Below are 27681 nucleotides of genomic sequence, written 5' to 3'. Positions count from 1 at the left end.
GGCTGAGGATCCGGAAACGCGCCGAGGGTGCGGCCCCGGGGAGACTGCGGGCTGGGCCGGGCTGGGTTGGGTTGGGCCGGGCGGGAAACGTTAGGCGAGCGACCCCTGGGGCGCGGGGGTCGAGCGGGCGGGGAGGGTCCCGAGGTGAGCTCGGCCCGGATGAGGAACAAAGCGGCGGGCAGGTGCGTGCCCCCCGCGCGGCCGGCAGGTGGGCAGCGCGCGGCCCCGGCCGGGAGGGGGCGAGGGCGGCCTGCGGGCCTCTGGCCCTGGGGCTGGCGAGTTCGCCGCCTTTGGGAGGCGGTGTCCCCAGGCCCCGGCTCTCGGGCGGCGAAGGGAGGAGACTGCAGTCTCCCCGTGTTTTGGTGACCGCCCTGTCCTCTCCCACAGGTTGGGCAGCCCCCCTCCCGAAGCTTCGGGAGGAGAAGTCCCGAGTGCCCCCCGGCATGTCCCAGCTCACGAGCGGGTGCGCGGCCGCCGGCCCTCGGGAGAAGTGGGGCGGCCCGGGGCGGCCCTGGCGGCGTGGGGCCGCCTGTGTGCAGCGGTTGTGAGCGAGATGCGGTAGCACGTGACCCCGGGACGCAAACCCCGATGCAGCTTCCCCGCCCCCCGGGTGCCCTTTTCGCTGGTACTTGGCCCCAAGCAGATGCATCCCAGGTGAGTCGTGAGGTGGGCTCAGGGCTGGCGACGTCTTCGGAAAACATCAGGCACGTGAGAGTTTTTGTTTTTAAATATATTTTATTAATTTTTTTACAGAGAGGAAGGGGAGAAGGATAGAGAGTTAGAAACATCAATGAGAGAGAAACATCGATCAGCTGCCTCCTGCACACTCCCTATTGGGGATGTGCCCGCAACCAAGGTCCAAGCCCCTGACCGGAACCGAACCTGGGACTCGTGAGTCCGCAGGCCAACGCTGTATCCACTGAGCCAAACCGGTCAGGGAACGTGAGAGTTTTGAGTGCCTTCGTTGTGGGTGCCACTGGGAAGGGTACCAGTGCAGTTTGCAAATACGGATTCGCGCCCCGGAGCAACCAGAACTCCAGAAACGGGGTTGACTAGACTCTGATTCAGCCTAACTTCACATGTGAACAGTTGCTCCAGATTAGCCATACATCATTGTTGGCTCGTTGACACCTTTATCCTGTGCCTTCGACTTGTTTGAGCGTTTAATACTATTTTTGTCTGGGTTCCAAGGCGTGCGTTCGGCTCATCACCAGGCCTCACTTTGGATTTCCCTCGGTTCCTTGCCATCTGGCTGGTATAGTGGAGAAATGAAGTTCTTAACTCTAAAACCTTGATGCAGATGTTTAAAGTTAGGTACTTTTGGGTACCATGTCAGTACAGTACAGAAATAGTTCTAGATGGCTGGTCTTTTAGAGCCTTTTCATAGGCCTTGTGCTTAGGATGCAGAAAACAAAGCCATTGAAATGACTATTGCATTTTGCAAAATGACTGCATTTTCGTTAGTGTTAGTTGCTTATATGTCGTTCTAAGTCAGCAGTTCTCAACCTGTGGGTCGCGACCTCGTGGGCAGTCGAACAACCCTTTCACAGGGGTCGCCTAAGACCATCGGGAAAACACATATATAATTACGTATTGTTTTTGTGAGTAATCACTATGCTTTAATTATGTTCAGTTTGTAACCATGAAATTGGGGGTCACCACAACATGAGGAACTGTATTAAAGGGTCGCGGCATTAGGAAGGTTGAGAACCACTGATCTAAGTAAAGTTTTAAGATCAGCACCTGGCACATGGTTCATACATAGGTCAGTGTGAAGCACGCAACGGTAGAAGTGTGAAAGAAATGATTTTGTAAGGAGCAAGGAGGGAAGAAGAGAGTGCTTGGTGTCTTGATTCTGGGTCCTTTTCCCAAGGTTGCTTCCTGGAATCCCTTTTGAGAAAGGTGGTTAGGATAGAATTGCATGTTAGAGTGAGAGTCAGATAAGGGCCATACTGTAAATTCCCTTCATCTGCTGTCTCTCTGTGGGATACCAGCCACCTTTGGTTCATGGCTGCTGAGGTCATCACTTTTTGGTGACTCACAACAGCAGAAATCTGCTGAGCCTCTCACATTGAACTCTGGTTTAAACTGGTTTTAGAAGTCAACCTAGAAACACCATTTTGATTTTTATCTCAAGATTATCACACAGATTAGTGTTGAGGAATTTTCAGAATGGTATTCGAAGCTTCAGAGTTTTAATTGTACTTTGAAAAATTATTGTAACCAATTTGTTGTAGGTCGTTGCTGCTCCAGTGATTGAGTTTTGACTAAAAACTCTAGGTATAACAATTTCCAGGAAAAGTCTGTTTTAAAGTAACCCAAGCCCCGAAACTTTCAAAATTAGGGTTGCTATGGTTTTAGTCTATAAGGATTTTTTTTACACTTTTTTAAATAGCATAATTACTGTTATAAAGGTGCTTTCCTTTATCAGGTGTCCCTCATTTGTCATGTGCTTCTAGTTGTCTTTCTAGTAGGATGAGCGTACACAACTCCATCCAGTCTCCAGTATTTCCAAGTGCGCGCTCTGTACAAGGTAGTATACTCGTTGGCCTAACGTACTTTATTAATGTCTGGGAGCTTAACTTTATGAGATACGTGGCCAGGGATAAGGTTGGAGCCTGTGAATATAGAATAGTGCAGGAACAGGTCTGTGCAGGACTAGAAGCATACCCCACTATGTAAATACACAGATCTTAATCTATTGGGACTGTGTAAAAGGCAAAATGGTTCTTTTTAAAAAATATATTTTTATTGACTTTTTTTGCAAAATGGTTCTTTTATTGTAATTGTCTTTTTCAATTTCAGTTAAGAGGTTTGTTTTATTAATTAGGCAGACCTGGATTTAAATCCCAAGTCTGCCACTTGTTATGTAATCTGTGGTTAAGTTTCTTAGTGTCTCTGAGTCTGTTTCCTCATTTCTAAAATGGGATTAAGAATATTCCTTACCTCCCAGTAGTTACAAGGATTAGGTGAGATAATTACGTGTAAATCACTAAACTCTGTGCCTAACACACATAGAACAAGAGTAATAAGTGTTAGCTTTTAATTATTTTCAGGTTGGTTGATAGCTGATATGCTATTGTTCAGAATTAAAAAGCCTATTAGGTTTGTTTTCACGGCTAAGGAATATGTGGACACATTTGATTTCTCTTCCCCTTCACCCCTCCCATGTACAAAGGCACACGCAGAAGAACATGCATTACTGTGATACTATAAGGCTTGGAGGTCATTAGTGTCCCCCTTTGGATAACCTGTTGGCTAGCTTCTTGAAATACAGTATTTTTAATATGACAGACTGACATAGGATCTAATACTTATCGATAACAACCTCTAATAGTGTTTTGTTCTAATCACTGTTACTTTTATTCTAATGATGTTGTTAATGGCAATACAACATGGATTGCATAGAAAATGTGATTCTTGCATTCTTCTGCCTGCCAGAAGTGTTCTGTAGATGGAAAGTTGGTGTATGGAAAAACTTTTTGGCATTATTTTGTAGCATAATCTGTGCTCTTCCATTTAATTGCTGTGTGATTTGGGGATTATGGCAGGCCCTCTTTGAGACTCAGTTTCTTTACCTTATTTTGAAGAAGTGAGAGATAGGAAGTAATTTTTCAAAAAGTATCTGGTAAAGGTTACATAACAAACCTCAATATGTGGAGGATGTCATTAAGATAATTAATTAAATGTTGATACAGAATTTTAATAAAATGCTGATCCATGAGAATGTATGGTGCTTTTTTATACCATTAATACTTTAACTCAGATCCAGTATCATTTTAACTCCTGGTGAAAAGAATTAGCGAATATTCTTTGTGCAGGTTATAACAAACATCTGTAAAGTCTTGGTTTAAAGTAATAAGCCAACTAAAGAGAACAGATCCTGTGAAAGAAAAAACTTGGGTAGTTTAAAAAAACAACCCAACCCTCGTTGCCATTGTGCGCTAAGGATTGCAAACTTTGCTTTAGGTAGTGTGAATAGGGTTTGGAACAAGGCAGGCCTAATTGAAACAAGGTACAATCCTGTTTAAGATGTGAGCATAAAAATGAAATAATAGTTGGTCAAGTTTTAGGTTCTTGAGTTCCTTAAGCAGACTCACTGACATTGTTTGCATAACTGGTTACTGTGCTCTTTCTTAGGATGAATGAAATGAACCTGAGCCCAGTGGGGATGGAGCAGCTGACTTCATCCTCTGTGAGCAATGCCTTGCCAGTCTCAGGGAGTCACCTGGGGTTGGCTGCTTCACCCACTCACAATGCCATCCCTGCCCCAGGTGAGTGGTAAGGGACAGCAACTGCATATCAACACTTACTGCATTATCAATTCTAAATAGAGCCCAGATGGGGTCAAAGCCCCTTTAAGAGTGGAAGAGAGAAGCCAAGCAGGTCTGAGCGGCAGTTCCACATGCAGTTGCACAGTGAAAGAAGACATTTTTGTAGAGTGTTGGAGTTCTGGTGGATAGGAGTAGCAGTTTTTTCTGACAATCCTCTTCTTCAGTTGGTGACCTTTTGTCTAGAGCTGTAATTGACTTGGTATTTTATCTAAGACTAGAGGCCCAGTGCATAAAATTTGTGCAGTGTTGGGGGGGAGGGGGGAAGCTGTCCCTCAGCCCAGCCTGCGCCCTCCCTCAGTCTGGGAGCCCTCAGGGGATGTCCAACTGATGGCTTAAGCCCAAGCCGTCAGTTGGACAACCTTAGCGCTGCCACAAAGGTGGGAGAGGCTCCTGCCACTGCACTTGCCAGCCTGTGAGCCCGGCTTCTGGCTGAGTGGCACTCCCCCTGTGGGAGCACATTGCCCACCAGGGGGCAGCTCCTGTGTTGAGCGTCTGCCCCCTGGTGGTCATTGTGTGTCACAGTGACCGGTTGTTCCACTGTTCGGTCAATTTGCATATTAGCCTTTTATTATATACAACTAGAGGTCCGGTGCATGAAATTCGTGCATAGATAGGGTCTCTAGGCCTGGCTAGTGATCAGGGCCGATTTGTGGGGTGACTAGCAGGGTGATCTGGGGGCCCCCGCTGGCACCCGCTTTGGCTGGCCTGGGGGGCCTGCGAGCTGGGGGCAGCTCCTATGTTGAGCGTCCGCCCCCTGGTGGTCAGTGCACATCATAGCGACTGGTCATTCCACTGATTGTTCTGCTGTTCAGTTAATTTGCATATTAGCTTTTATTATATAAGATTACCTATTTATCTTGGCATTTTGTCCCTGCTTGATAGAGGAGAATTAAAGTTACTCTACTAAATGTTCTTAAAGAGCATGAGAAATTTCTACATCTGAAATTGGAAACTGCAAATATGCCAGGCTTAGATTATGGGGAAAGAGGAAGCACCAGAGATGGAGCTCAATATTCAGAGAGAATAAGAGTACAGGAGAAGCTCATTTTCCACCAACATTATTCTTTTAAGACCTTTTTATCTGCCTAGTTCAATTTTCTTTTTCTCTTGAAGCTAGTGATTCCTAAGGACCTACAGCATTGTAATGTATTGAACCTTCTTGATCAAAATGGGAGTTAATGTTTTTTTTTTAAATATATATTTTATTGATTTTTTAACAGAGAGGAAGGGAGAGAGATAGAGAGTTAGAAACATCGATGAGAGAGAAACATCTACCAGCTGCCTCCTGCACACCTCCCACTGGGCATGTGCCCGCAACCAAGGTATATGCCCTTGACCGGAATCGAACCTGGGACCCTTCAGTCTGCAGGCCGACGCTCTATCCACCGAGCCAAACCGGTTTTGGCAGGAGTTAATGTTTTAAGAGTATTTGAATCTGCCCTAGCTGGTTTGCTCAGTGGATAGAGCATCGGCCCTCAGATTGAAGGGTCATGGATTCAGTTCCTGCCAAGGGCATGAACCATGGTCCTGGACCCAGGTTGTGGAGTGTGCAGGAGGCAACCAATCAATGTTTCTCTGTCTCTCCTCCTCGCTTCCACTCTCTAAAAATCAATGGAAAAAATGTCCTCAGGTAAGCATTAACAACAACAACAAAAAAGAGTATTTGAATCTGTAGGGTGTCCTCCCAAAAATGTATACACACACTTTGAATAATTATAAGGGTAGTGTTTATTAAAATACTTCTCATTTTCAGAATTGAGCTATCAGCTGTTAAAGTATGTATACATTTTTTGGGGGGACACCTTGTATAAATTGTTTAAATATGTTACTGCTTCATTACTAAAATGCAGAGTTAAATAAGTTTCATCATAACGAGGGCTCTTTACATTCCTTTAAGTATGCAAAAAATGTTCTAAAAATTTGTTGTTAATTCATTTGATTATCTCTTAGGCATTCCTTTTAGAGTACACTTGTTTAGGAGGAAAAGCCTATTAAAAAATAATTGCCACTGGCAAAAAATAATGCAGATCAGCATTGGCTGTGTTGGTGAGTATTCATTATGATACTTAGGCACAGTAAGAGTCACTTCAACACTTTGCAGATAGGTATACTTCCAGGTAGAGACAATCTAACGGTTATATTCTTTTAATCATGAAGTTACAGCATATATACAAAAGACTATGAAACTATTTATATACAATTTCACGTCTAACTTTAAACTAGATTTTCCAAGTAGGAGCATATCTATGAACTTTCAGAAGTGAAATATTCTCACTGTATGAAATGGAAACTATTATAAAGTAAAAATAGGTTTAGAAAACAACAACCCTGTAATAGCACTATTCAGAGATCATTCCTATGAACTCTGGTATATTTCTTCCCATTTTTGTATCTCTCTATAATTTGATTTCTTAAATCCTATTTAAACTAGGTTTTTAGTTGCAATTAAATGTTTGGTACTAAAGAGCGATATAGACAATTGGAGGATCAATTTGGTATTTTATTTTTAATTTTTATTTTTTATTTTTTTATTTTTAAATATATTTTATTGATTTTTTACAGAGAGGAAGGGAGAGGGATAGAGAGTTAGAAACATCGATGAGAGAGAAACATCGATCAGCTGCCTCCTGCACATCTCCCACTGGAGATGTGCCCGCAACCCAGGTACATGCCCTTGACCGGAATCGAACCCAGGACCCTTCAGTCCGCAGGCCGACGCTCCATCCACTGAGCCAAACTGGTTTCGGCCAATTTGGTATTTTAAAACTAACTTTCGAACTAACTTTGTGACATTTTGTGGATGTACCTATCTGGGATGTAAAGGGCTACTCAGTGAGATTTTTGCTCACATGCAACAACCTTTCTAAGTTTACTTAGTGATTGTACAGAGAATTTTTAAGTACTTTTATTTTTCAACTATAGTTTGCATTCAGTATTATTTTGTATTACTCTCAGGTGTACAACAAAGTTTTAAAGTACTTAAACATTTTTTTCTTTTTTTGTAGGCCTGCCAGTGGCAATTCCAAACCTGGGTCCCTCCCTGAGCTCTCTGCCATCTGCTTTGTCTCTGATGCTGCCAATGGGTATTGGCGATCGAGGGGTGATGTGCGGGTTACCTGAAAGAAACTACACCCTACCTCCACCACCTTACCCCCATCTGGAGAGCAGTTACTTCAGGACCATTTTACCTGGTAAGTATGATAGTTCTTTGGGAGGTTAGAAGAAAGAATAGGGTTGACTCAACCTTAGTGCATGAAGAACTGAATAATGCTTTTTTGTTTGTCACAATGAGATATTAATATCTTGGTCAGGAAAACTATCTGTTTATAGTTACGTACTTTTCCTTTTAGAATATACAGATAACATATCCTATATAATAAAAGCCTAATATGCTAAGTGTCCAACCATTCGTCCGACCGTTCGACCAGTCACTATGATGCGCACTGACCACCAGGGGCCAGATGCTCCAACCAGTTGGTTAGCTTGCTGCTGGGGTCCAGCCAATTGGGACTGGGCAAGATGGGCCGGACACGCCCTGGAGCCCTCCTATGGTTCCTCCCCGGCCCTGATTGTGCACTGGTGGGGTCCCTTGGCTTGGCCTGCGCCCTCTCGCAATCCAGGACCCCTTGGGGGATGTTGGACAGCCAGTATTGGCCCGATCCCTGCAGGCCAGGACGAGGGACCCTACCAGTGCACGAATCTGTGCACCAGGCCTCTAGTTATTAATAATAGTAGTTTGACTAAGCTTTATTTCCCAATGGCACATAGCAGTTTTTCTCCTTCTCTTCCAGCACCTCCTAGGTTCAGTTTTATAATCCTGCAATTATAATTCCTGCCAACCACATGTTCTGCTACAGTGTCATTATTTATTATAAAGTTTATTGACTTTTTAAAAATTAAATTTTTTTTTTATTAATTTCAGAGATGAAAGGAGAAGGAGAGAGATAGAAATATCAATGATGAGAATCATTAATTGGCTGTCCCCTGTACGCCCCCTACTGGGGATTGAGCCTGCAACACAGACATGTGCCCTTGACCGGAATCAAACCCAGGACCCTTCAGTCCTCTGGACAATGATCTATCCACTGAGCCAAACCAGCCAGGGCTTTATTGAACTTTTATTCTGTTACAAAAGTTATTAAATGCTTATTTTAGATAATTTAGCAAATAGGGAAACCATTCATAGTCCCATCATCCTTCCTGTCTTTTATTTTGGTGTATAGATTTTACTGTGTTTTTTTTTTGTAATTAAGATTGTTTATTTTATACAATTGTGTATCCTTACTTTTTTCACTTAATATTTTTCTCTAATTTTACATAGTTATTTTCCTCAACTACTACCTGGTTTTCATAATATCCTTTTTTTGTTGTTTTTTGTTGTTGTTGTTGTTAATCCTCACCCAATAATATTTTTCCATTGATTTTTAGAGAGGGTAGAAGGGAGAGGGAGAGACAGAGAGAGAAACATCAATGTGAGAGAGATATATCGATTGGTTGCCTCTCACATGTGCCCCAACCAGGGCTAGGGATTGAGCCTGCAATCAAGGTACTTGCCCTTAACTGGAATCGAACCCGGGACCCTCAGTCTGTGGGTGGATGCTCTAGTCACTGAGCCAAACCAGCTAGGGCTCATAATATCCTTTTTAATGATGCATTACATTCTATTGAATGGGTATTTCATGATTTATTATATCAGCTTTCTTTTTTGACAGTTTTGTTTTTCCATTTTTTAATTACCATTATATGAACATCTTTGTGTATAATATTTACAAAATGCATTTAAGAAATTTCTTACGCAAGATGGTATGAATGTTTTTGAGATTCTTAATATGTATCCTTTCCAAAGAGGTTTTGGTAATTACACTCCAACTGGCAATGCAGCAAGTACCATTTCACTACATCTTCATAAGCACGAGTGTTTAAATATCTTTTTCTGTTTCAATAAAGCAGGTACAATTATGACTTGTTTTGAATAGTGCCTAGTGGTTGTCAACCTTCTGGCCCTTTAAATATAGTTCCTCATGTTGTGACCCAACCATAAAATTATTTTCGTTGCTACTTCATAACTGTAATGTTGCTACTGTTATGAATCGTAATGTAAATATCTAATATGCAGAATGGTCTTAGGCAACCTTTGTGAAAGGGTCGTTCGACTGCCAAAGGGGTCGCTACCCACAGGTTGAGAACCGCTGGTAGTGTATTATGATAGTTTAATAAGTTATATTTTATTTTTCCACATGGAAGATATAGTTTTAAATTATTTTACATTTTAATTCTTATAGAGCAAATTTTAGCATCTTAGGACTCAGGAATTCCCACCATGTATAAAAGGCAACATTTAAATGATTAACTTCTAGGGATGTCAAAGGAACACAGTTAATTTTTTATGATTTCTGAGTTTCATAGGAAAAACTGAATTATGTTATATGTATGTTGCTATTTATAAAGTATATATATATATGGATTAAACCAAAGAAGTAGATAGGAGATTATTTTAGTTTAGTTATATTTGTAGCTCTAGCATTTGGAATTTTTATTTTAACAATGTACTAAAAAATCTGTTATCTTTTCCTTTTCTCAGGCATTTTGTCTTATTTAGCTGACAGACCACCTCCTCAGTACATCCACCCCAACTCCATAAATGTTGATGGTAATACAGCATTATCTATTGCCAACAACCCTTCAGCACTAGATCCCTACCAGTCCAATGGAAATGTTGGATTAGAACAAGGCATTGTTTCAATAGACTCTCGCTCTGTGAACACACACGGTGCCCAAAGTCTTCATCCCAGTGATGGCCATGAGGTGGCCTTGGACACAACAATCACTATGGAGAACGTCTCTAGGGTTACTAGCCCCATCTCTACAGATGGAATGGCAGAAGAGCTTACAATGGATGGTGTTGCAGGCGAGCATTCTCAAATCCCAAATGGCTCCAGAAGTCATGAACCTCTGTCTGTGGATTCTGTGAGCAACAACCTTGCGGCAGACACTGTAGGGCATGGTGGTGTGATACCCATTCATGGGAATGGCCTGGAGCTCCCTGTGGTCATGGAGACAGACCACATTGCAAGTCGGGTCAACGGGATGTCTGACAGTGCCCTCAGTGACTCTATTCACACCGTGGCCATGAGCACCAACTCTGTAAGCGTGGCACTCTCTACCTCACACAACCTCGCCTCCCTAGAATCTGTTTCCCTCCATGAAGTTGGCCTAAGCCTAGAACCTGTGGCTGTCTCCTCCATCACCCAGGAGGTTGCTATGGGAACAGGTCATGTAGATGTATCTTCAGACAGTCTTTCTTTTGTACCACCTTCACTGCAAATGGAAGATTCCAATTCAAACAAAGAAAATATGGCAACCTTGTTTACAATTTGTGAGTGTGCTTAGCCTTTTTTTGTTTTGGAAATATTGGTGGAAAGGGCCATCATTCCTAACAGGCTTAGTCACAAAGTCAGGTGTTAAAGAAGTTTAGAAAGTAACTAGGCTTTGTAATTTTTCGTTGCTTAGTAGTGTCCTTTATATTAATGTGGTGCCTTTTCCTCAGGTTAGTCAAATGATACATAGACATTTCATTGGTTCTTACAACATCCTCCTGAAGTAAGGAAACAGAGTCATTTCTGTAATTTACAGATAAGTTTAGCCCCAAAATACATAAGGTATTTCCCAAGGTTTCACAAATAGTTAATTACAGGAATAAACTTTAGTAAGGTAGTCTGTGTGACATGCCTTATGCTCTTCAACATAACATTTATTAAATTGTGCACTTTTTAAAAATCCCAATGGAGAAATACAGGTGGATATAATTTTCTTTTTGCTCAGAATGTATATAAATTACCATAGTTGCTCATGTAAAAGTTCTTTTTATAGGGCAACAAAAAGAAAGTAGTATAAAAACAATTTGTTGGTGTCACCACATCCTTCATTTATGCAGGAAACATGTTGATTGCTTATTATATGCCAGCCTCTGCTAGATGCTGGGGAGAAAACGGTTGATAAGAGCCAGCACATGCCTTTAAGGAGCTTGTAGTCTGATGGGAGGCATAGGCAAGTAAACAGGCTATTACGTACGGTGTGATAAGTGCGAAGATGGGATTAAGTGCAAGGTGCTAAAGGGGCCTAAGGAGGGGGAGCACCTAACAAGGGCATGGAAGAGGCAGGGGAAACTTACCAGGGGAGGCTAGTTAGAGGCAAGTAGATAAAGAAGATGCCGTAAAGGTGATTTTTCTAACGGAGTAGCAGTAAAGGTTGAGGAAAAGTGCAGGATGTTTACAAGAACTAAGTAAAACTTGTTGAGTGGATGAAGTTAGGGGAAGAAAGGGTTATGGAAGTAAACCCTGGTTTTTGGCAAGGAAAACTGGTGGATAGTAGTAACACTTTCTTAGGATAATGATTGGTGGAGGAGGAGTAGATGAATTTTTTTGAGGCGTGATGGTGAAGCCAATTTTAGACATGCTGATTTTAGTGTCCATAAGATGCGTAGTAGAAATGTCTAATGAGAAGTCGAATCTGGAGCTCAGAGATCTGTCTGTCTGGAAATACGTAGGGATCTTCAGCATTAAGGTATTAATCATGGCCATGGAAGGGGGGTGAAGTCATCTAGTAAGAGTGGAATGTCAAAAGGGCTGGGATATTAAGATAGAGCAGCAAAAAGCTTCCAGAGTAGACTGATCAGGAGGTGAGGAAAGTATGTAGAATGAATCTTCTGGTGTTGCAGAAGTCAGGCAATGGAGAGACATTTCCTATTAACCTTTTCAGTCTCAAATTTACAATTAAAATTTTAAAAAAAAAATCCTCACCCGAGGATATTTTTTCCATTGATTTTTAGAGAGCGTGGAAGAGAGAGGGAAAGACAGAAATACCAATGTGAGAGAAACACATTGATTGGTTGTCTCCTGCACAAGCCCTGACCAGGGCCTGGGCCAGGGAGGAGCTTGTAATCAAGCTACGTGCCCTTGGCGGGAATTGAACCCCGGACCCTGTGGTCCACAGGCCAACACTATCCACTGAACCAAACCAGCTACGGTCAGAGTGTTTCATCTGGGAATGTAATGTAGACTCATTAATTTAGCCTGTTGATCCTTTTTTAAAAAGTGGGATCCTCTTCTAAATGTGTTTTTAAAAAGTGAGATATAATTCACATTTTAAAGTATACAATTCAGTGATTTTTAGTATATTGACAAGGTTGTGTAACCATTACTACTGTCTAATTCCAAAACATTTTTATCACCCCATAAAGAAACCCCATCAGCAGTCACTCATCATCGCCCCATCCCATGGTCAAGTAACTACTAAGCTACTTTCTGTCTCCATGGATTTGCCTATTCTTGACATTTCATATAAATGGAGTCATACAATATGTGGCTTCCTGTGTCTGACTTTGTTCCCTTAGCATAATGTTGTCATGGCTCATCTGTATTTTGGCAGGCATCGGTACTTCATTCTTTTTTTATGAGAGAGTAATATTCATTGTGTGCGTATTCCACATCTTGTTTATCATTTATGGACATTTGTGTTTCTCCTTTCTGGCTATTATGAGTAATGCTGCTAGGAACATTTATATAAAGGTGGGGGGCAAAAGTAGGTTTGAAGTTGTTTGTATGGAGAATAATACAATAATTAATAAATAATAATACAAGAATAAACTAACTGGTTTGCATACTTATAACTGTAAACCTACTTTGCCGCACCCTGTACAAGTTTTTGAATGAACGTGTTTTAAATTTTCTTGGATATGCAGGATGGGACAAAAGTAGCTTTACAGTTGTTCATATGGAAAAGAATACAATAATAAAACAAGAATAAACTCAGTTTTGTGTACTCACAACTGTAAACCTACTTTTGCCTCATTGTAAGAATGGAAAATTGCTTTATGTTTAACTTTTTGGGGGAATTGCCAGAGTGGATGCAACAGTTTATATTTCCAGTATCAGTATATCAGGCTTCCAGTTTTTCCACATCTTTGCCAGCACTTTCTTTCTGTTTTATTATAACCATCCTTTTGGGTGTGAAGTGACATCTTATTGTCTGGTGTGCCTTCCCCTAATGAATAATGATGTTGAGTCACTTTACATGTACTTACTGGCCATTTGTATATCTTTGGAGAAACAGCTAAGCATTTTCTGTTGTATGAAATCTGAATCTCCTTTGTTTGGAGGTGATTCCCTTCTCGTTAATCAGTTCTCATCAAGGATGGGAGATCTCTAATTGGATATTCAAAGACTTTTTAACCAAGCAGTAGTTGAAGTAATATGTTATTACTCTTTGGCTAAATATGAAAACTTTCTGACACCTTATGCCATTTAAGTAGAATTTCTAATGATTACTTAGCAGAAAAAGACACTTGGATGGCAGTGGTTCTAAGGTTTATGGATTCCACTTATTTTATGAACAATTGGGAAAGTTTGAACTCAGTCATTGGCTAATAGAGGCATGAATTTATTTCCTTAACAGAGAGAAATAAAAATAAAAGAATAGAGCAAAAGATTTATGGAGAGGGAGGACACTCATGAGCTTGTGAAAGTGAAGTTATAGTAAGCATAGACAACAGTATACAAAGGTCATATGAACAGTGAGAAATTAAGAATTTTAAGCAGATGTGTCTGCAAGAATGTATTCTGCCTGCTGGCCCAAAGAGCAGGTTATAAATACTTTTTGGCTTAAAAATCTGCCATCAAAATCTGGTTGGCCAGTTTGTTTATGGTGAAGCAAAAGAGAATAGAGGTGCCGCTGGCTCTGTCATCTTCGCTTTGCATGACTGAAAGCATTTCAGCCCAGTTTCCTCTTATAGTTCGTAGAATTGGAATCCAATTTCAGGCTGCAGAACATCATATTATCTACTTAATGTAAGGAATAGTGTACAGTCGGCCCTCTGTATCCACAGGATCTGCATCTGCAGATTGAACCGACTGCAGATAGAAAAAAAATTACAGAAAGTTGATCCTTAAATAATTCAGTATAACAAGTACTTACATAGCATTTACATTGTATTAGGTATTGTAAGTAACCTAGAGATAATTTAAAGCATATGAGAGGATGTGTCCAGGGATGACTGAACTTGATTTTTTTTTAACTTGATTTTTGAAGTAAATGTAGTGTTATTTTTTTAAATCAATCTTGCTCTTAAGCACTGAATAGGAAACTTGTCCTGTTAGATCAAAAGGAAAAAGTCACATCTTGCTGAAGAGAGAGAGGAGTTGATATATATTTTAGTATAAGAGTAGCTCTTTGATTAAAGTATTTCTGCTAGAACCTTGCTTCTTACTGGTTACAATTTAGTAATTAGTGTTTAACTAGAAGAGCAGGTGGTAATTTAGCCTGCTTGAGGTGAACTCATTTGTGTTTCTCAAATTTTCCACCTGTAGGGTGCACCCTCTGTGACCGAGCCTATCCCTCAGACTGCCCTGATCACGGACCAGTGACTTTTGTTCCTGACACTCCAATAGAGAGCAGAGCCAGGCTTTCTCTCCCAAAGCAGCTTGTTCTGCGCCAGTCAATTGTGGGAGCAGAAGTTGGTAAGAACCATAAAACCCCCTCAAGTGTCTTCTTTCTTTGTGAGGCAGAGTTGTAAAAGTGGGCGTGTATAATTTAGTGACTATTTGGTTGATCCAAAAGTCAATTTATGGCTCAGGATTTATCCTTTTAGGGAATATTTATCTTGTCCAGTGGTGATAGGAATAAATCAAGTTGAAAACTTTATTGGAAATGATCTCCTTACTTAGAGTCAGAATTGAATAGAGGAGAGAATCCTGGCCTGAGTCTTTGAAGATTTCCCTTTTATTCTCACTGTAGCATCCACTAAGAATTACCATGACAAAACACTCCTTGAAACTTCGTTCTTTTATAGAAACATGCAAAATTCACCACTGGTAACCATTTGTTACAAAAGACGTTGAAATTGAGTGTAAGTTGTCTAATACTCTAGGGAAAAAGAGTAAAGAATACTGCCAGAGTGTGCTTACCCATATTTGGCTTTAACATGGTTTCTGCAGTATTGTGTCATTTCTTTGAAAATATGAATCAAAGTTCATTATTCTCTCAGCGGTAGCTTGATGTCAGTTGGAAGCATGAAACAGCTTAGATAATATAGAGCAGTGCTTTAAGCACAAACAATTTTAGAAGTTTAGCAGTTGCTTTATATTTTTATAATAGAATAATATTCTCTAGTCTTTTAATATGATAACTCCAAAATAACGTATTTGGAGGGACATGGTTTGGTTCGTTGTGTATAAGACTGGGTTTAGAAATGTCTGATATTACTTCTTTGCATATTTCTTCTGAGCCCATTTTATCCATTACATTTTTCCATACTCATATGACTTAGCTACCTCTAAGGAGTCCTGGAATCCCAGTAATTCTCAGGTTCCCTGAAAATCAGATTCTTTGCTTGGATTAAGCTACTCACTCTCTGTGTCCAGAGATGTTTCAGGTACTGATTGTATAGTCGGTGTCCTTCCACTGACAGGTGTATGGACAGGAGAAACCATTCCTGTGCGGACTTGCTTTGGGCCTCTCATTGGCCAGCAAAGTCACTCCATGGAAGTAGCAGAATGGACAGACAAGGCAGTTAACCATATCTGGAAGGTCAGTGTTTATGAAACTTATGCGTGACTTTTGGATGTTTTTATTTTATAAGGTAGTTAAAAGTGATGTAAAGGTCAAAATTAGCCATGATGATACAGTGCCATTTGCCTGTCAGTTGTTTATTTAATATTCCATCCTTTCTGTTCTTGGTAGCCAAGTTCTGTATATTACATAGCAAAACACCAGTATTGAATATAGACGGTAAACTGTCTTAGTCTCCATTTTGTTAGATAATCAAATGATTCTCCTTTTGAATTACTTGTGACAGCTGAGGCTATGAGCTTTGTTTATATGATGAAAGTCTTACTTTATAATAAACTAAAACACTCCTCAAATGTTTAGCCTGGGAAACGGTTCTAGAATTAGAAGGTAAGGTTGCTTCTCTAGTTTTCCAAAGGGAGGACTGAAAGCACAGGTTTTAACAACATATCCTCTAACAGTTTATATTGAATCCTAGTTGATTGGAAATGATGCTGTAAAATTGAAGTGAGGGGAAAGTGAGTCCTGGGACAGTTGGAAAGTAAGGTGCCACTGGCATTGGGGACTTTAATTTTGGTATCCAAAAGGGAACATAGAAGAATGCTAGGTCCATTGGAGAAGAATGAGAAGAGATGGTTCTCTGACCTTAATGTCCATTCAGCTGTTCTGTGCCATGTGGTAGGTGATGAAAACAAGTAGACTGTCTGATTTTTGTGTGTGTATCTTTTCCAGTCAAGCCAAAATGTCAAGAACACTGCCATTCTGTACACTGAACACCAACTGTAGGTCTCTGATGGTCTTTATTTGGTTGCTAGGAATAGGGGGACTGGGGAAATGACAGGCATGTGAGAAGGCAACTATGTATTTTTCACATTGACTAGGAAAGCTGCAAACTAAGTGAGATGGCCTTAATTCAGTAGCATTTTGTATCGCTTGTCAGTTCATTTGATGTGTATATATGCCTTCTCTTGGCAGATATACCACAACGGTGTCCTAGAATTTTGCATTGTTACAACTGACGAAAATGAATGTAATTGGATGATGTTTGTGCGCAAAGCCAGGTAAGAGTAGTTTTGGGTGAGAGGAATTGTGATTCAGATGGTTTTCAATAGGAAGCTTTGTGTAAAATGCGGAGCTGGAAAATGCAAATTACACTGATGTCTGCACATACTTTAAGGCTAAGGCCCTTCTTCACTCCAGAAGTTGTTGACTAGTGGTAATTATAAATTGAAAACACAAGAAACTATCCCTTTAATGAACAGTTTACTCAAGTTACCAGTGCAATAAGGAATGATACTGTTACCATTAGATTTTCCAGTGGGTACCTTCTCTTTTTTTTTTTTTACAGGGAGGAAGGGAGAGGGATAGAGAGTTAGAAACATCAGTGAGAGAGAAACATCGATCAGCTGCCTCCTGCACACTCCCTACTGGGGATGTGCCCGCAACCAAGGTACATACCCTTGACCTGAATCAAACCCGGGACCCTTGAGTCTGCAGGCTGACGCTCTGTTCACTGAGCCGGTTAGGGCGTACCTTCTCTTTATATTGACTGTTAGTTGTGGTTAATTCTCGTTCAGCTATCTATCTCTGTGTCTTTGTCATATTGTTTATATAAAGATTAATTTATTTGCTTTCAGTAACAGACTGTAGTGTTTCTAACTGTAAAGAGCAATAAACTGATGTACTGAAGTAAGAATTCTGTTTCTGCACACATCCCTCACACTAGATAGGATAGGGAATTAGAAAAGTGACCCAGAAAAATTATATCTTAAGTTTTCATAGAAGATTTTGCTCTAGGGATATGATGTGTTTAGTACATATTTCAAAAATAATATGCTTGATCTATTAAATGTAATTTAGGAACCGGGAAGAGCAGAATTTGGTGGCTTATCCCCATGATGGAAAAATTTATTTCTACACTTCACAAGATATTCCTCCTGAAAACGAACTGCTCTTTTATTACAGCCGGGATTATGCTCAGCAGATTGGTAAGTTAATGTATGACTTGTTTGTTATGAATCTAGCGTCGTAAGAACACCAAGGACCAAAAGTAAAGGTTTAAATATCCGCTGAAACACATCAGATAACCTTTGTGTATATAAAAGCAGACTATTACCTCTCTGTTGAAAGGTTAAACTCTCTGAGGTTCTTCACAAACTGAGTGTTATTGACCAGCAGTGTTCATATGAAATGAACTTTTGTGTTAGCACTTTGATTTGGGGAATTTGAAGTTCCCCAGGCTGCTTTTTGAGCCAGTACCATTGCAATTGAAGTTCATAAAGGACGGCAGAACTCCTTGAGTGATTTAGCCTTCCTGGGCTTTCTTTACACTGTGTCATGATGATACACGATGACAAGTGATGTCTGAGTTTGTGTGTGCTACAGAATCTTACTTTTTTCCCCTAGGAAATATACCTTATAGTGCAGTATTTATTTGTGCTTCCTGTGTTTCTGGCACTGTTTGAGAGGCTGGGAATAGAGCATTGAATAAGACATTTTACTTTTATAGGTAGTAGCAAGATGGACATTTGGGTAAAAGGGAAAAATTGTAAGCAAAAATTATTAATATCAAGAATACGCTTTAAAATGGAAGTATCAGGAGATATTAATTTTTTTCAAGGTGTTCCTGAACATCCAGATGTGCACCTCTGTAACTGTGGCAAGGAGTGCAATTCCTATACAGAATTCAAAGCCCACCTGACCAGCCACATCCATAGCCATCTTCCTGGCCAGGGCCACAGCAGCAGCCACAGGCCCGGCCACAGCAAAGAAAGGAAGTGGAAGTGCTCAATGTGCCCCCAAGCTTTTATCTCTCCTTCCAAACTTCATGTCCACTTTATGGGTCACATAGGTATGAAGCCCCACAAGTGTGATTTCTGTAGCAAGGCTTTTAGTGATCCCAGCAACCTGCGGACCCACCTCAAGATACATACAGGTAAGTTGTATTGGACCATCAGTGTGGAATTTTGCAACAGTTAGAAATTGCAGTAGTAAAGGCTTTGCAGGGAGGTAGTCTTGCAGGTAGAGTTGAGGTAAGGTGTTAGAGAAGGAATCCCGCTGGCAGGCAGCAGGACTTCATTGGATGGTAAATCTTTGTGGGATAACTCATTCCTCAGAGGGAGTTTTTTCCAGCAGTTAAGATGCTCCACTTTCTAGGCGCCCAGACTAGGAAAATGCAGTTAATAATCAGGAAGTTGATTCATTTGTTTGAACTTAAAGCAAAAGAAATTCTGTGAAAATAGCCTGAGCCTCCTTTTAGAGCTCAGTCTGGGTCACTAGCCGGAGCCAGCGTTTCTCCTTTGAATATTGCTCAGTAAACATTGTTAAAACTTTGTTTTTTGAGTTTCTATTTTCTAAACTCCATGCAAACCAACTGCTTTCATTGAACACTTACATTTTTCATACAGACTATAAAATAACTGATGAGGTTTTCATTTTTTTTGGCTGGGTCATTTGTTCTCCAAATCTTTGAACGTAAAATTCTTCCTCATCTTTTTGCATTAAGACTGCGTAGTCACAGAGACTGCATAGCCCACAAGACTTAAAATACTGACTAGTTTGAGAAAGGTTTGCCAACCCCTGACCTAGTGTAATCTGATTTCTGCATTCTTAGAAGAATTTTATTCCATCCCTGGTTTATGAAGTCATATGATAGGTTTAAAAAAAGAGAGAGCCCTAGCTGGTTTGGCTCAGAGGATAGAGCATCAGCCTGTGGACTGAAGGGGCCCATGTTCGATTCCGGTCAAGGGCATGTACCTTGGTTGTGGGCACATCCCCAGTAGGAGGTGTGCAGGAGGCAGCTGATCGATGTTTCTCTCTCATCGATGTTTCTAACTCTCTATCCCTCTCCCTTCCTCTCTGTAAAAAATCAATAAAATATATTTTTTAAAAAAGAGAGAGAGAGAGAAAACTATACATACAGGTTGTTAAAATATATTTACCTATAGACTGGGCCCTAGGATGATGTGATTTTTTTTTTTCATATTTTATAGCATGTCTGCTATAAACATTAAAAATATATATATATTTAAGCAGTCCCAGATGGAGGTCAGATTTATTAGCTTCACTGGCACTAGTTGATGAATGTAAATTCAGTGGCTCTGGGTGGTTCTAGGAAGATGGCCCTAGAAAGTGAAGTTTCAACTACCAGACAGTTCTGTTTACTCCTGCCTCTGCCACACACTCACACGGGGTCTGTTCATCTTGAGAGGCTGGCAGTGGTTTCAGTCACAATGTGATCCTTTGGGTTAATGTGCAGGTCAGAAGAACTACAGGTGTACTTTGTGTGACAAGTCTTTCACCCAGAAGGCTCACCTGGAGTCGCACATGGTGATCCATACGGGCGAGAAGAATCTCAAGTGTGATTACTGTGACAAGTTGTTTATGCGGAGGCAGGACCTCAAGCAGCATGTGCTCATCCACACACAGTAAGTTACTCCACAGCCTGGGTGCTCCTTGGGTAATGAGGTTTATATGAGGTCATGAGGTGGGACCCACCATTGATAGAATTAGTGTCCTTCTAAGAGGAAGAGAGACTAGAGTGGGCTTACTCTGTCCACTCTGTGAGGACAAGCCAGGAAGAGGGCCCTCAGCAGAAGCTGACCTTCCTGCTTCTGCCCGTCTTCCTCCCTCACTTCCTTTAGGTCTCTGATCAAATGTCATCTACGAATGGCCCTCCGTGACCATCTTACCTAAAATAGGATTCCATTTACCTGGCTTCATTTTTTTCACAGTACTCATCATTACTACCTGCTATCATGCTATATGTTTTTATTTGTTTATGGTGTAACTCCTCCACTAGGACGTAAGCTCCATAAAGTCCAGGGCTTCGTTTTCCACATTCTGTGGCTTCACAAGATCCTCCTGCTGGGAGGGAGAAGGCAGTAGAAACGCTAAGAGTGGCTAGGCTTCAGAGCCTCCCACTGCACCTCACCGCTCCTTGAAGGATTGTAACCCTTTTATCTGTTTCACATACTGGGCTTTCCACTGCTCAAAAAAGTTTAAAAATTCCTGGTCTGTATAATCTCTATGGTTCTTTTCAGCTCTCAAACCTTGGCACTGACATTTTGTGCTGGGTAAATTTTTGTTGTAGGGGTTACCATTGACACCATATTGAGATACAGCTAAGGACTGGCCAATTGGCAAACATTTAAACATTTTCAAATTTGAGTCTCCACTTGGTAAGAATGTAGGCCACAGGAACTCTGAAATGGTTGTTGATGGACATGTATGTAGATAAAACGAAATTGTCAAAACGGTTTAGCTTCATCTAGTAGAGTTGAAGATGTGCATATGTTTTGATCCAGCTACACTGCTCCTGAGTATGTATATGTGCAAGCCAACATACAGGTATAGAAATGTTGGTAGCAGTCTTGCCTGTGATGATAAATACTGGAACCACCAAAATACCTTAACAAAAGGTAAGTTGTGTATTTGTAAGTAGTTTACCACAATGTAAAGGAACAGACTACTGATACCCGCAGCCACTTGAATGAATTTCACAAATATCATATTGAGTGCAAGAAGCAGACCAAAAAGATACATCCAGAGTGATCCCATTTACATAGGATGCCAAAATAGGCAAAGTCAGTCTATACTGTTTAAACGATACAGATGTTTTATGATTTGCCTGTGTGCTGCATCTCGTATAGAATGTCTGATTCTAGACGGGCAGGGCTGCTCTGACAAGGGCCTGCAGTGGTGAAGGATAAGTGTGGACCTCAGTTGTCACTTGTAATCCAACCAAATGTTTTTCTTGTGTTCCTCTTAGAGAACGCCAGATCAAGTGTCCCAAGTGTGACAAACCGTTCTTGAGAACAAATCATTTAAAGAAACATCTCAATTCACATGAAGGAAAGCGGGATTATGTCTGTGAAAAATGTACAAAAGCTTATTTAACCAAATATCATCTCACCCGTCACCTGAAAACCTGCAAAGGGCCCACCTCCAGTTCTTCAGCACAAGAGGAGGAAGAAGAGGATGACTCAGAGGAGGAAGAGCTGGCAGACGCTGTGGGGACAGAAGACTGTCGGATGAACAGTGCTGTGTATTCAGCAGATGAGTCTCTGCCGGCACATAAATAAAGGAGATGCCAAATGTTTTGGATGGAAAATGCAAAGGGAAAAACATAACCGGTTATTCACTACAATGGTTTTTATATGAAAAGGGTTCTGATTTTCCTTCCAGCAAACAGTCAAAACAGACTGGGAATGGATAAAGCACTTACGGGGAATAGCCTAATGCAAACACTAAAACAGGTTGGGAAAAGAGAGCATGTGTCCTATTTTTAAGTCATGTGTGGGAAGGAAAGTCAACTTTTGAGGTCTGTATTTACATGATAATCTGGTTATATTTATGCCCTTGTCAAAGCTGCCTTCTGCCCAAACAAGTAAGATTTATTTTAAATTATTTCATTGTTCACTTTTCTTCCCAGAACTAGGATTTCCTAGTACTCTAAACTTGATCCCTGCCTCATAGTCATCCCAATTGCTGATTGTGGTTCTAGTGTTGTATTTCATATGGACTATTGTGACGTATTTGTCCCCGAACAGACGATTACAGCAGTAAGCTGAAAACTTGTAAGCTCCTTTGCAGCTAACAAGTTCAAAGCCCCACCCGCCTTAATCTCTACTTGGGAATTTAGAGTAGATCTTGCTTCCCAAAGTTTCAGCAGGTGCCCGGAGGGCAGATAAGAAAGGAGCAGCCATGCAATAGGCCATGATGGAGAGAAGAAAAGGAGAGATGCCAGGGCCACTGCCCAAGAAACTAGCTTTTATGGGTCAGGCACCTGGTTATTGTTCTATAGATATCTGTGTAGGTTTAGACCTATCTCTGTCTCAATAAAGCATCCAGCCCCTGGCCAAAGGGGACCTGGAGGTGTAGAGCTAAGTAATGCCTGCTGGATTAACTCCCAGCCATAAGCACACGTAGACTCAGCGGGCAAAGGGGCACCTCGGCCCAAGGAAGGAAGGAGGGAATGATCCCTTATATCTGGTTTACCCTCTGAAAAGGATCAAGACATCATTAAACTGTTGCCAACTCAAAGACAAATGACTGCAAATACATTGGGGCATTTGCAAGGCTAGGCCTGCCCAGTTTTCTGGTGAAGAACTTCACTGGTTAAACACGGTGAATACCAAAGGATTTGGAAGGCAGAAACACACCCATGTGGGTGTGTTTTCAGGGTCCCGGCTTAGTTCTTCGTCCGTCTGGTCTTTCCCCTGGTTTCACGTGCTTTCAGCAAAAAGCAGACATCCTTAAGTTGACGGTTGATAGAACACGCTCTCCTGCGCTGAGGCACATCCTCTGGTTTGGAGTAGCAAGGACTCTGGTGGGAAGGTTTTGCTGCTAATGTATTTATAGAATGAATGTATTGCATTCAAATCTGTATTCCTCTAGGAAGGATTAAAATAAAAACTTTTTAAAAAATACAGTATTTTCTTATCTCATTTTGGGGAAGAAGGAGAAGAATGAGCCTTTGGGAGAAAATCAGGTATAACTTGAGTTTTTTAAAGGTTAGAAATGGAGAGAGGATTTCCTAAGTACGGTGGCTTAGGGATCGTGTTGAAATGTGTGTCTGCATAACTGCTTAAACTGCCGCCTGTGTTTCCAGCTTGTATCCTGCTGCTCCCTAACGTAGTGCCTTTACTCTGCTGCCTCCTTGCAGAGCTGTGGTTAATCTACAGTGAGGGAGGCGGGGTGAGGTGTTGGTATGTAGGGGTGCCTCCATCAGGGCAGGTCAACTCTAGTGCAACTGGAGCAGCTCCAAGTTCAGCCTTTTGCCAAAGGCAGGCCACCCGTGTTCCCAGGAAACCATGGGTGCTGGAACTATAAGCTTCCTTTCTTCCTTTATCTCAGTAGCTCATGCTGGTTAAATTCCTTCACTGCCTAATGCTGGTTGAAATGCTGCCCAAGATGGTTAAGCCTAATGTAAAAACAATAGAGGAAAACAGTTTTAAGTGAGAACGTAACTTTTACTGCTTATTTACCGCCGTCTTTCATTTTTTACCTCTTAGACTTAAAATGTACATTCAAAGTTCTTCTCATGAGATGAATACATTAGTAACTGGCCTTTGACAAGATTTTGCTCTGAGCCTTCTCCGCCTTTTGCAGGTGGCCGTCTCTGCTGCTGTGTCGGGGACATGGTCATGGCAAGAAGCAGGATATAAGAGCGCTAGAGCCGACTGAACATTCTCCAACCTGGGCTTATTGCGTGATGGTCTGTAACCTTAGCCAAGTTATGTGACCTCTCTATGCCTCTGTTTACTGTAAGTAGAAAATAAGGTTTCCTGTTTGATAATACTGTTTGATGTTAAGTTAGTTAACATGCGTAAAGGGCCTTCACAGTGTTGATGTACAGTAAACAGTCGTTTTAGGTTAGTACAGGTTTCTATCCTAAAATACATAGTTATAGATGGCCCAAGAAGCCCTAGATTTTATTCCTACAAAGTAAAACTGAGCATAATTTGAGTGTTCAAGGCCAAAGCCTAGAAACTAGTTAGCTTTCTTGTAGGTCAGTGTGTGTGTGCATTGCTTCCTTTCTTGAAGGGGAGCTGCTGATAACCTTGCAGGTGTGCTGAGCTGAGGTCCTCGGCACATCAGAGGGCAAAGGGGTGGCAGGAACTAGTCTCCTTTAGCCGTTCCAGCCTGTTGACTTGTACACACACTTCCTCGTTAACACGTTTAACTGTCAGCCCATCGTTAGTGTCAACTTACAGTATCTGATCACCCAGCTACATCTTAGTCCCTCAAAAACGACATATTTTCAGGTATACAAGTGGTTACTGCCTGTTATGGGTTAGATGGTCCTCCAACCCCCTTCATATTTTGAAGTTCAACCCCAGTTCCTGAGAATGTGGCCGTATTTGTAGATAAGGTCTTCAGAGAAGTGATTAAGATAGAGATGAGTTTCTTAGGACATGCCTTAATCCAATAATGACTGGTGTCCTACTAAGGAAGTTTGCAGACAAGCACAGTGTGGGGACAGGGTGAAGACACGGAGAAGATTGCTATCGACAAGCCGAGGAGAGACGGCTCGGAAGAAACAGCTCTGCTGACACTTTAATCTTCTTGGACCTCTGGTCTCTGGAATTGTGAGACAATTTCTGTAATTGGCACTCAGTTGCACAGCTAGGAATGGCAGCCTGTGCCTACACCACCAAGCTTTATTGATTCTTTAAAAGTGGCTTGGCTAAAATTGGGATCTCACTAGGGCTACAAGTCTTTTCAAGATCACAAAGAAAATCTATTCCCTTTAGACAACATATTTATTTATATACATGGTCTAGGGAGCTCATGGAAAGCATGCCTTGGTCTTTGTTTTCTGCTCTGCTGAACCCATCCCCTCACCCGTCCCCGCCCCCCACTCCCCCCAAACACACACCTTTTGTGCTGCTACAGATTTGCTGAGGCACAGGCTGGAGATGAGCTTTGGGATAGGATTAAAATCAAGATCCGTTATGGCCAAAATTAAGTGAAAATCACTTAAAGAGAAAGGTACTGACTTTGGGAACATTTACTTCTTTTTAAAAATATATATATTTTTATTGATTTCAGAGAGAGAAACATCAATGATGAGAGAGAATCATTGATTGGGTGCCTCCTGCATGCCCCCTCATTGGAGATCAAGCTCGCAACCCAGGCATGTGCCCTTGATTGGAATTGAATCTGGGACCCTTCAGTTTGCAGGCCGACGCTCTATCCACTGAACCAAACCAGCCAAGGCAAGTTTGCTTCTTGAATGATCTACCATTGATTAATAGATAACTTCCTGCCCTTCTTAGCTAACATGGTCTAAGGGCATGTGTGACATTTACATCTGTAACAGCACTAGTGTATTTTAGTTTAACATTTATTTAGTCCTCATAGAATATTATAGTAGTAGGTTTTACTCTCTTTTTATAGATGTTGAAATGAAGTTCAGAAATTTAAGATTTCCTCCCTTCCGTGTCCAGTGATTTGCTGCCTTGGAGTACTTGTTAAAATGTATGTATTTTTCCTCCGGCGTTCTCTTCCATGCTAATCTACATGCTGCTGTTCTGACACCTCATTTAGGTGCACCACACTGCTACCCATAGTAGTTGCACATTTGCACTGAGGTTGTGAAATGCACTTTTATAAGCAGAAAACCCCTTTGTGGGGGCCCTTGTTCTTAACTGGACAACTGGCACTTGTCTATGAAAAAAGAATTATTCAAAAGTGTGAGATGACATAATATTCTGTTAGGGACTTTTTCAAAATGCCTGAACCAGATAATGCAGTAACTGGAAGAAAGTGTACCAGGCTCCTTAGCATCTGAAATTCCCAAAATGCACACAGTGTTTCATGACAAGGGAAAAGCAGGATGATCCATTCATTGAGCATATATTGTCTTTGGAAAAAGACATTAGATTTTAAGGTGGTGGAGTAGGGACACAAATAAAGAAAAACAATGGCTTGTGACCAGGAAATCTAATTTCAAGTCCAGAAGCACACACACATTTAAAAAAAAGGGGCGGGGGGTGTCCTCCCTTCTTGCAGGTGTGGTAAGGATGTGGTTTTAACACTGAAGATGGAAAAAAACCTAAATGTCCTCCAGAAGAAAATGGTGACTTATGGCACATCTATATTAAATAATACAGTGCTGTCAAAAAGGACAAGGTAATCTATGTTACATGGAAATATCTCCAATACCTCTTGTTAAGGGAAAAGCCTGTTGTCTGGTCATGTTGTCTATATATAGTAGCAGGAATTATACAAAGAAGCTACTGGAGATTGCCAATCCCTTTTAATCATGCTTTTCTGTACTGTAGAGTCTGGAAAGTTAAAAACCACTTCCCAGGCTCCTTTAGAGCTACGATTCCAAACAAAACCAACGTTCCTCTGATCTGGTGTCCCTGGGTGAGAGTTTGATTTAGAAATGAGTTACGTGGGGAGACAAACAGGGCCTGGGGCTTCTATTTATTATGCAGGCTTGGATCTCACCAAGGGTGATGTCATTTTGGAGCTGATGGCTGTGGCGGGTGTTTTGATGTGGCAGGTAGCATCCTGATCATAGCAGCAGCAGCAGCAGCTGTACATTGCAAGCTTACTTCTGTGGTGTAGGATTGGGAGTCATTCCTAGAATTCAGCCTGGACTCCATTTCAAGCCTTTTTTAGTGATTCTATGAGCTGTCTACACTGCTTTATAAATTCCTTTTGCTTAAACTAGCTTGAAGAGATTTTTGTCACTTGATTGAGTTATCTCGATTAGTTACCTTACCCTGGCTGGATTTCAAGGCAGTGAGAATCTAGCTACTGCTAGTGAGATGAATTATGACATTTAACAATATTAATTCTTCCAATTTATGAGTATGTAATCTCCCATTTGTTTTTGTTTTTAATCAGTGTCTTATAGTTTTCATTGTACAGGTCTTTCACCTCATTGGTTAACTTTATTCTTAAGTATTTTATTTGGTACAATTATAAATGGAATTGTTTTAAATTTCTCTGGTAATTCATTATTGTATAGAAATGCAACAGATTTCTATGATTTTATATCCTGCAACTAGTGAATTTGTTTTATAGTCCTAACAGGTTTTTGGTGGAGTCTTTAGGGTTTTCTATATTTCACCTATGGATAGTAACAGTTTTTGGATGCTTTTGCCCCCCGACTCCCTCCCCGCTAGTTGCTCTGACTAGAGCTTCCAATAATGTGCTGAATAAACTGCAAGAGTCAGCATCCTTATAACATCAGAGAAGCAAACCTTTGAGCTTTTCACCAGTATGTTAGTGATAAGCTTGCCATGTACAAAAGTGGGCAAGAGTT

The 27681-nt window shown here is 41.1% G+C and overlaps 1 protein-coding gene across 4 annotated transcripts; it reads left to right on the top strand.

Annotated features, from left to right (window-relative positions):
- Positions 1-23326, top strand: PRDM4 (PR/SET domain 4). 4 transcript variants are annotated; one of them, XM_070410989.1, is made up of 12 exons: positions 1-27; positions 388-654; positions 4141-4274; positions 7340-7525; positions 9916-10710; positions 14699-14848; positions 15799-15917; positions 16872-16957; positions 17757-17884; positions 18517-18831; positions 20155-20323; positions 21667-23326. In XM_070410989.1, exons 2-12 carry the CDS (start codon positions 644-646, stop codon positions 21977-21979), a joined length of 2406 nt encoding a protein of 801 aa, XP_070267090.1. In that variant the 5' UTR covers positions 1-27; positions 388-643; the 3' UTR covers positions 21980-23326. The 4 variants fall into 4 exon arrangements, with proteins under 4 accessions (XP_070267090.1, XP_070267088.1, XP_070267089.1 ...); XM_070410987.1 differs by lacking the exon at positions 1-27 and adding an exon at positions 95-182; XM_070410988.1 differs by lacking the exon at positions 1-27 and adding an exon at positions 128-208.
- The last annotated feature ends 4355 nt before the right edge of the window (positions 23327-27681 follow it).

This window comes from Myotis yumanensis, unplaced genomic scaffold, assembly GCF_028538775.1.
Source record: "Myotis yumanensis isolate MYYU_CA2020_CCGP unplaced genomic scaffold, mMyoYum1.0.hap1 SCAF_3, whole genome shotgun sequence".
In the NCBI taxonomy this organism is placed as follows: domain Eukaryota; kingdom Metazoa; phylum Chordata; class Mammalia; order Chiroptera; family Vespertilionidae; genus Myotis; species Myotis yumanensis.
Note: the sequence above shows the minus strand (reverse complement) of the source record. Positions and strands in the feature narration are given on the sequence as shown.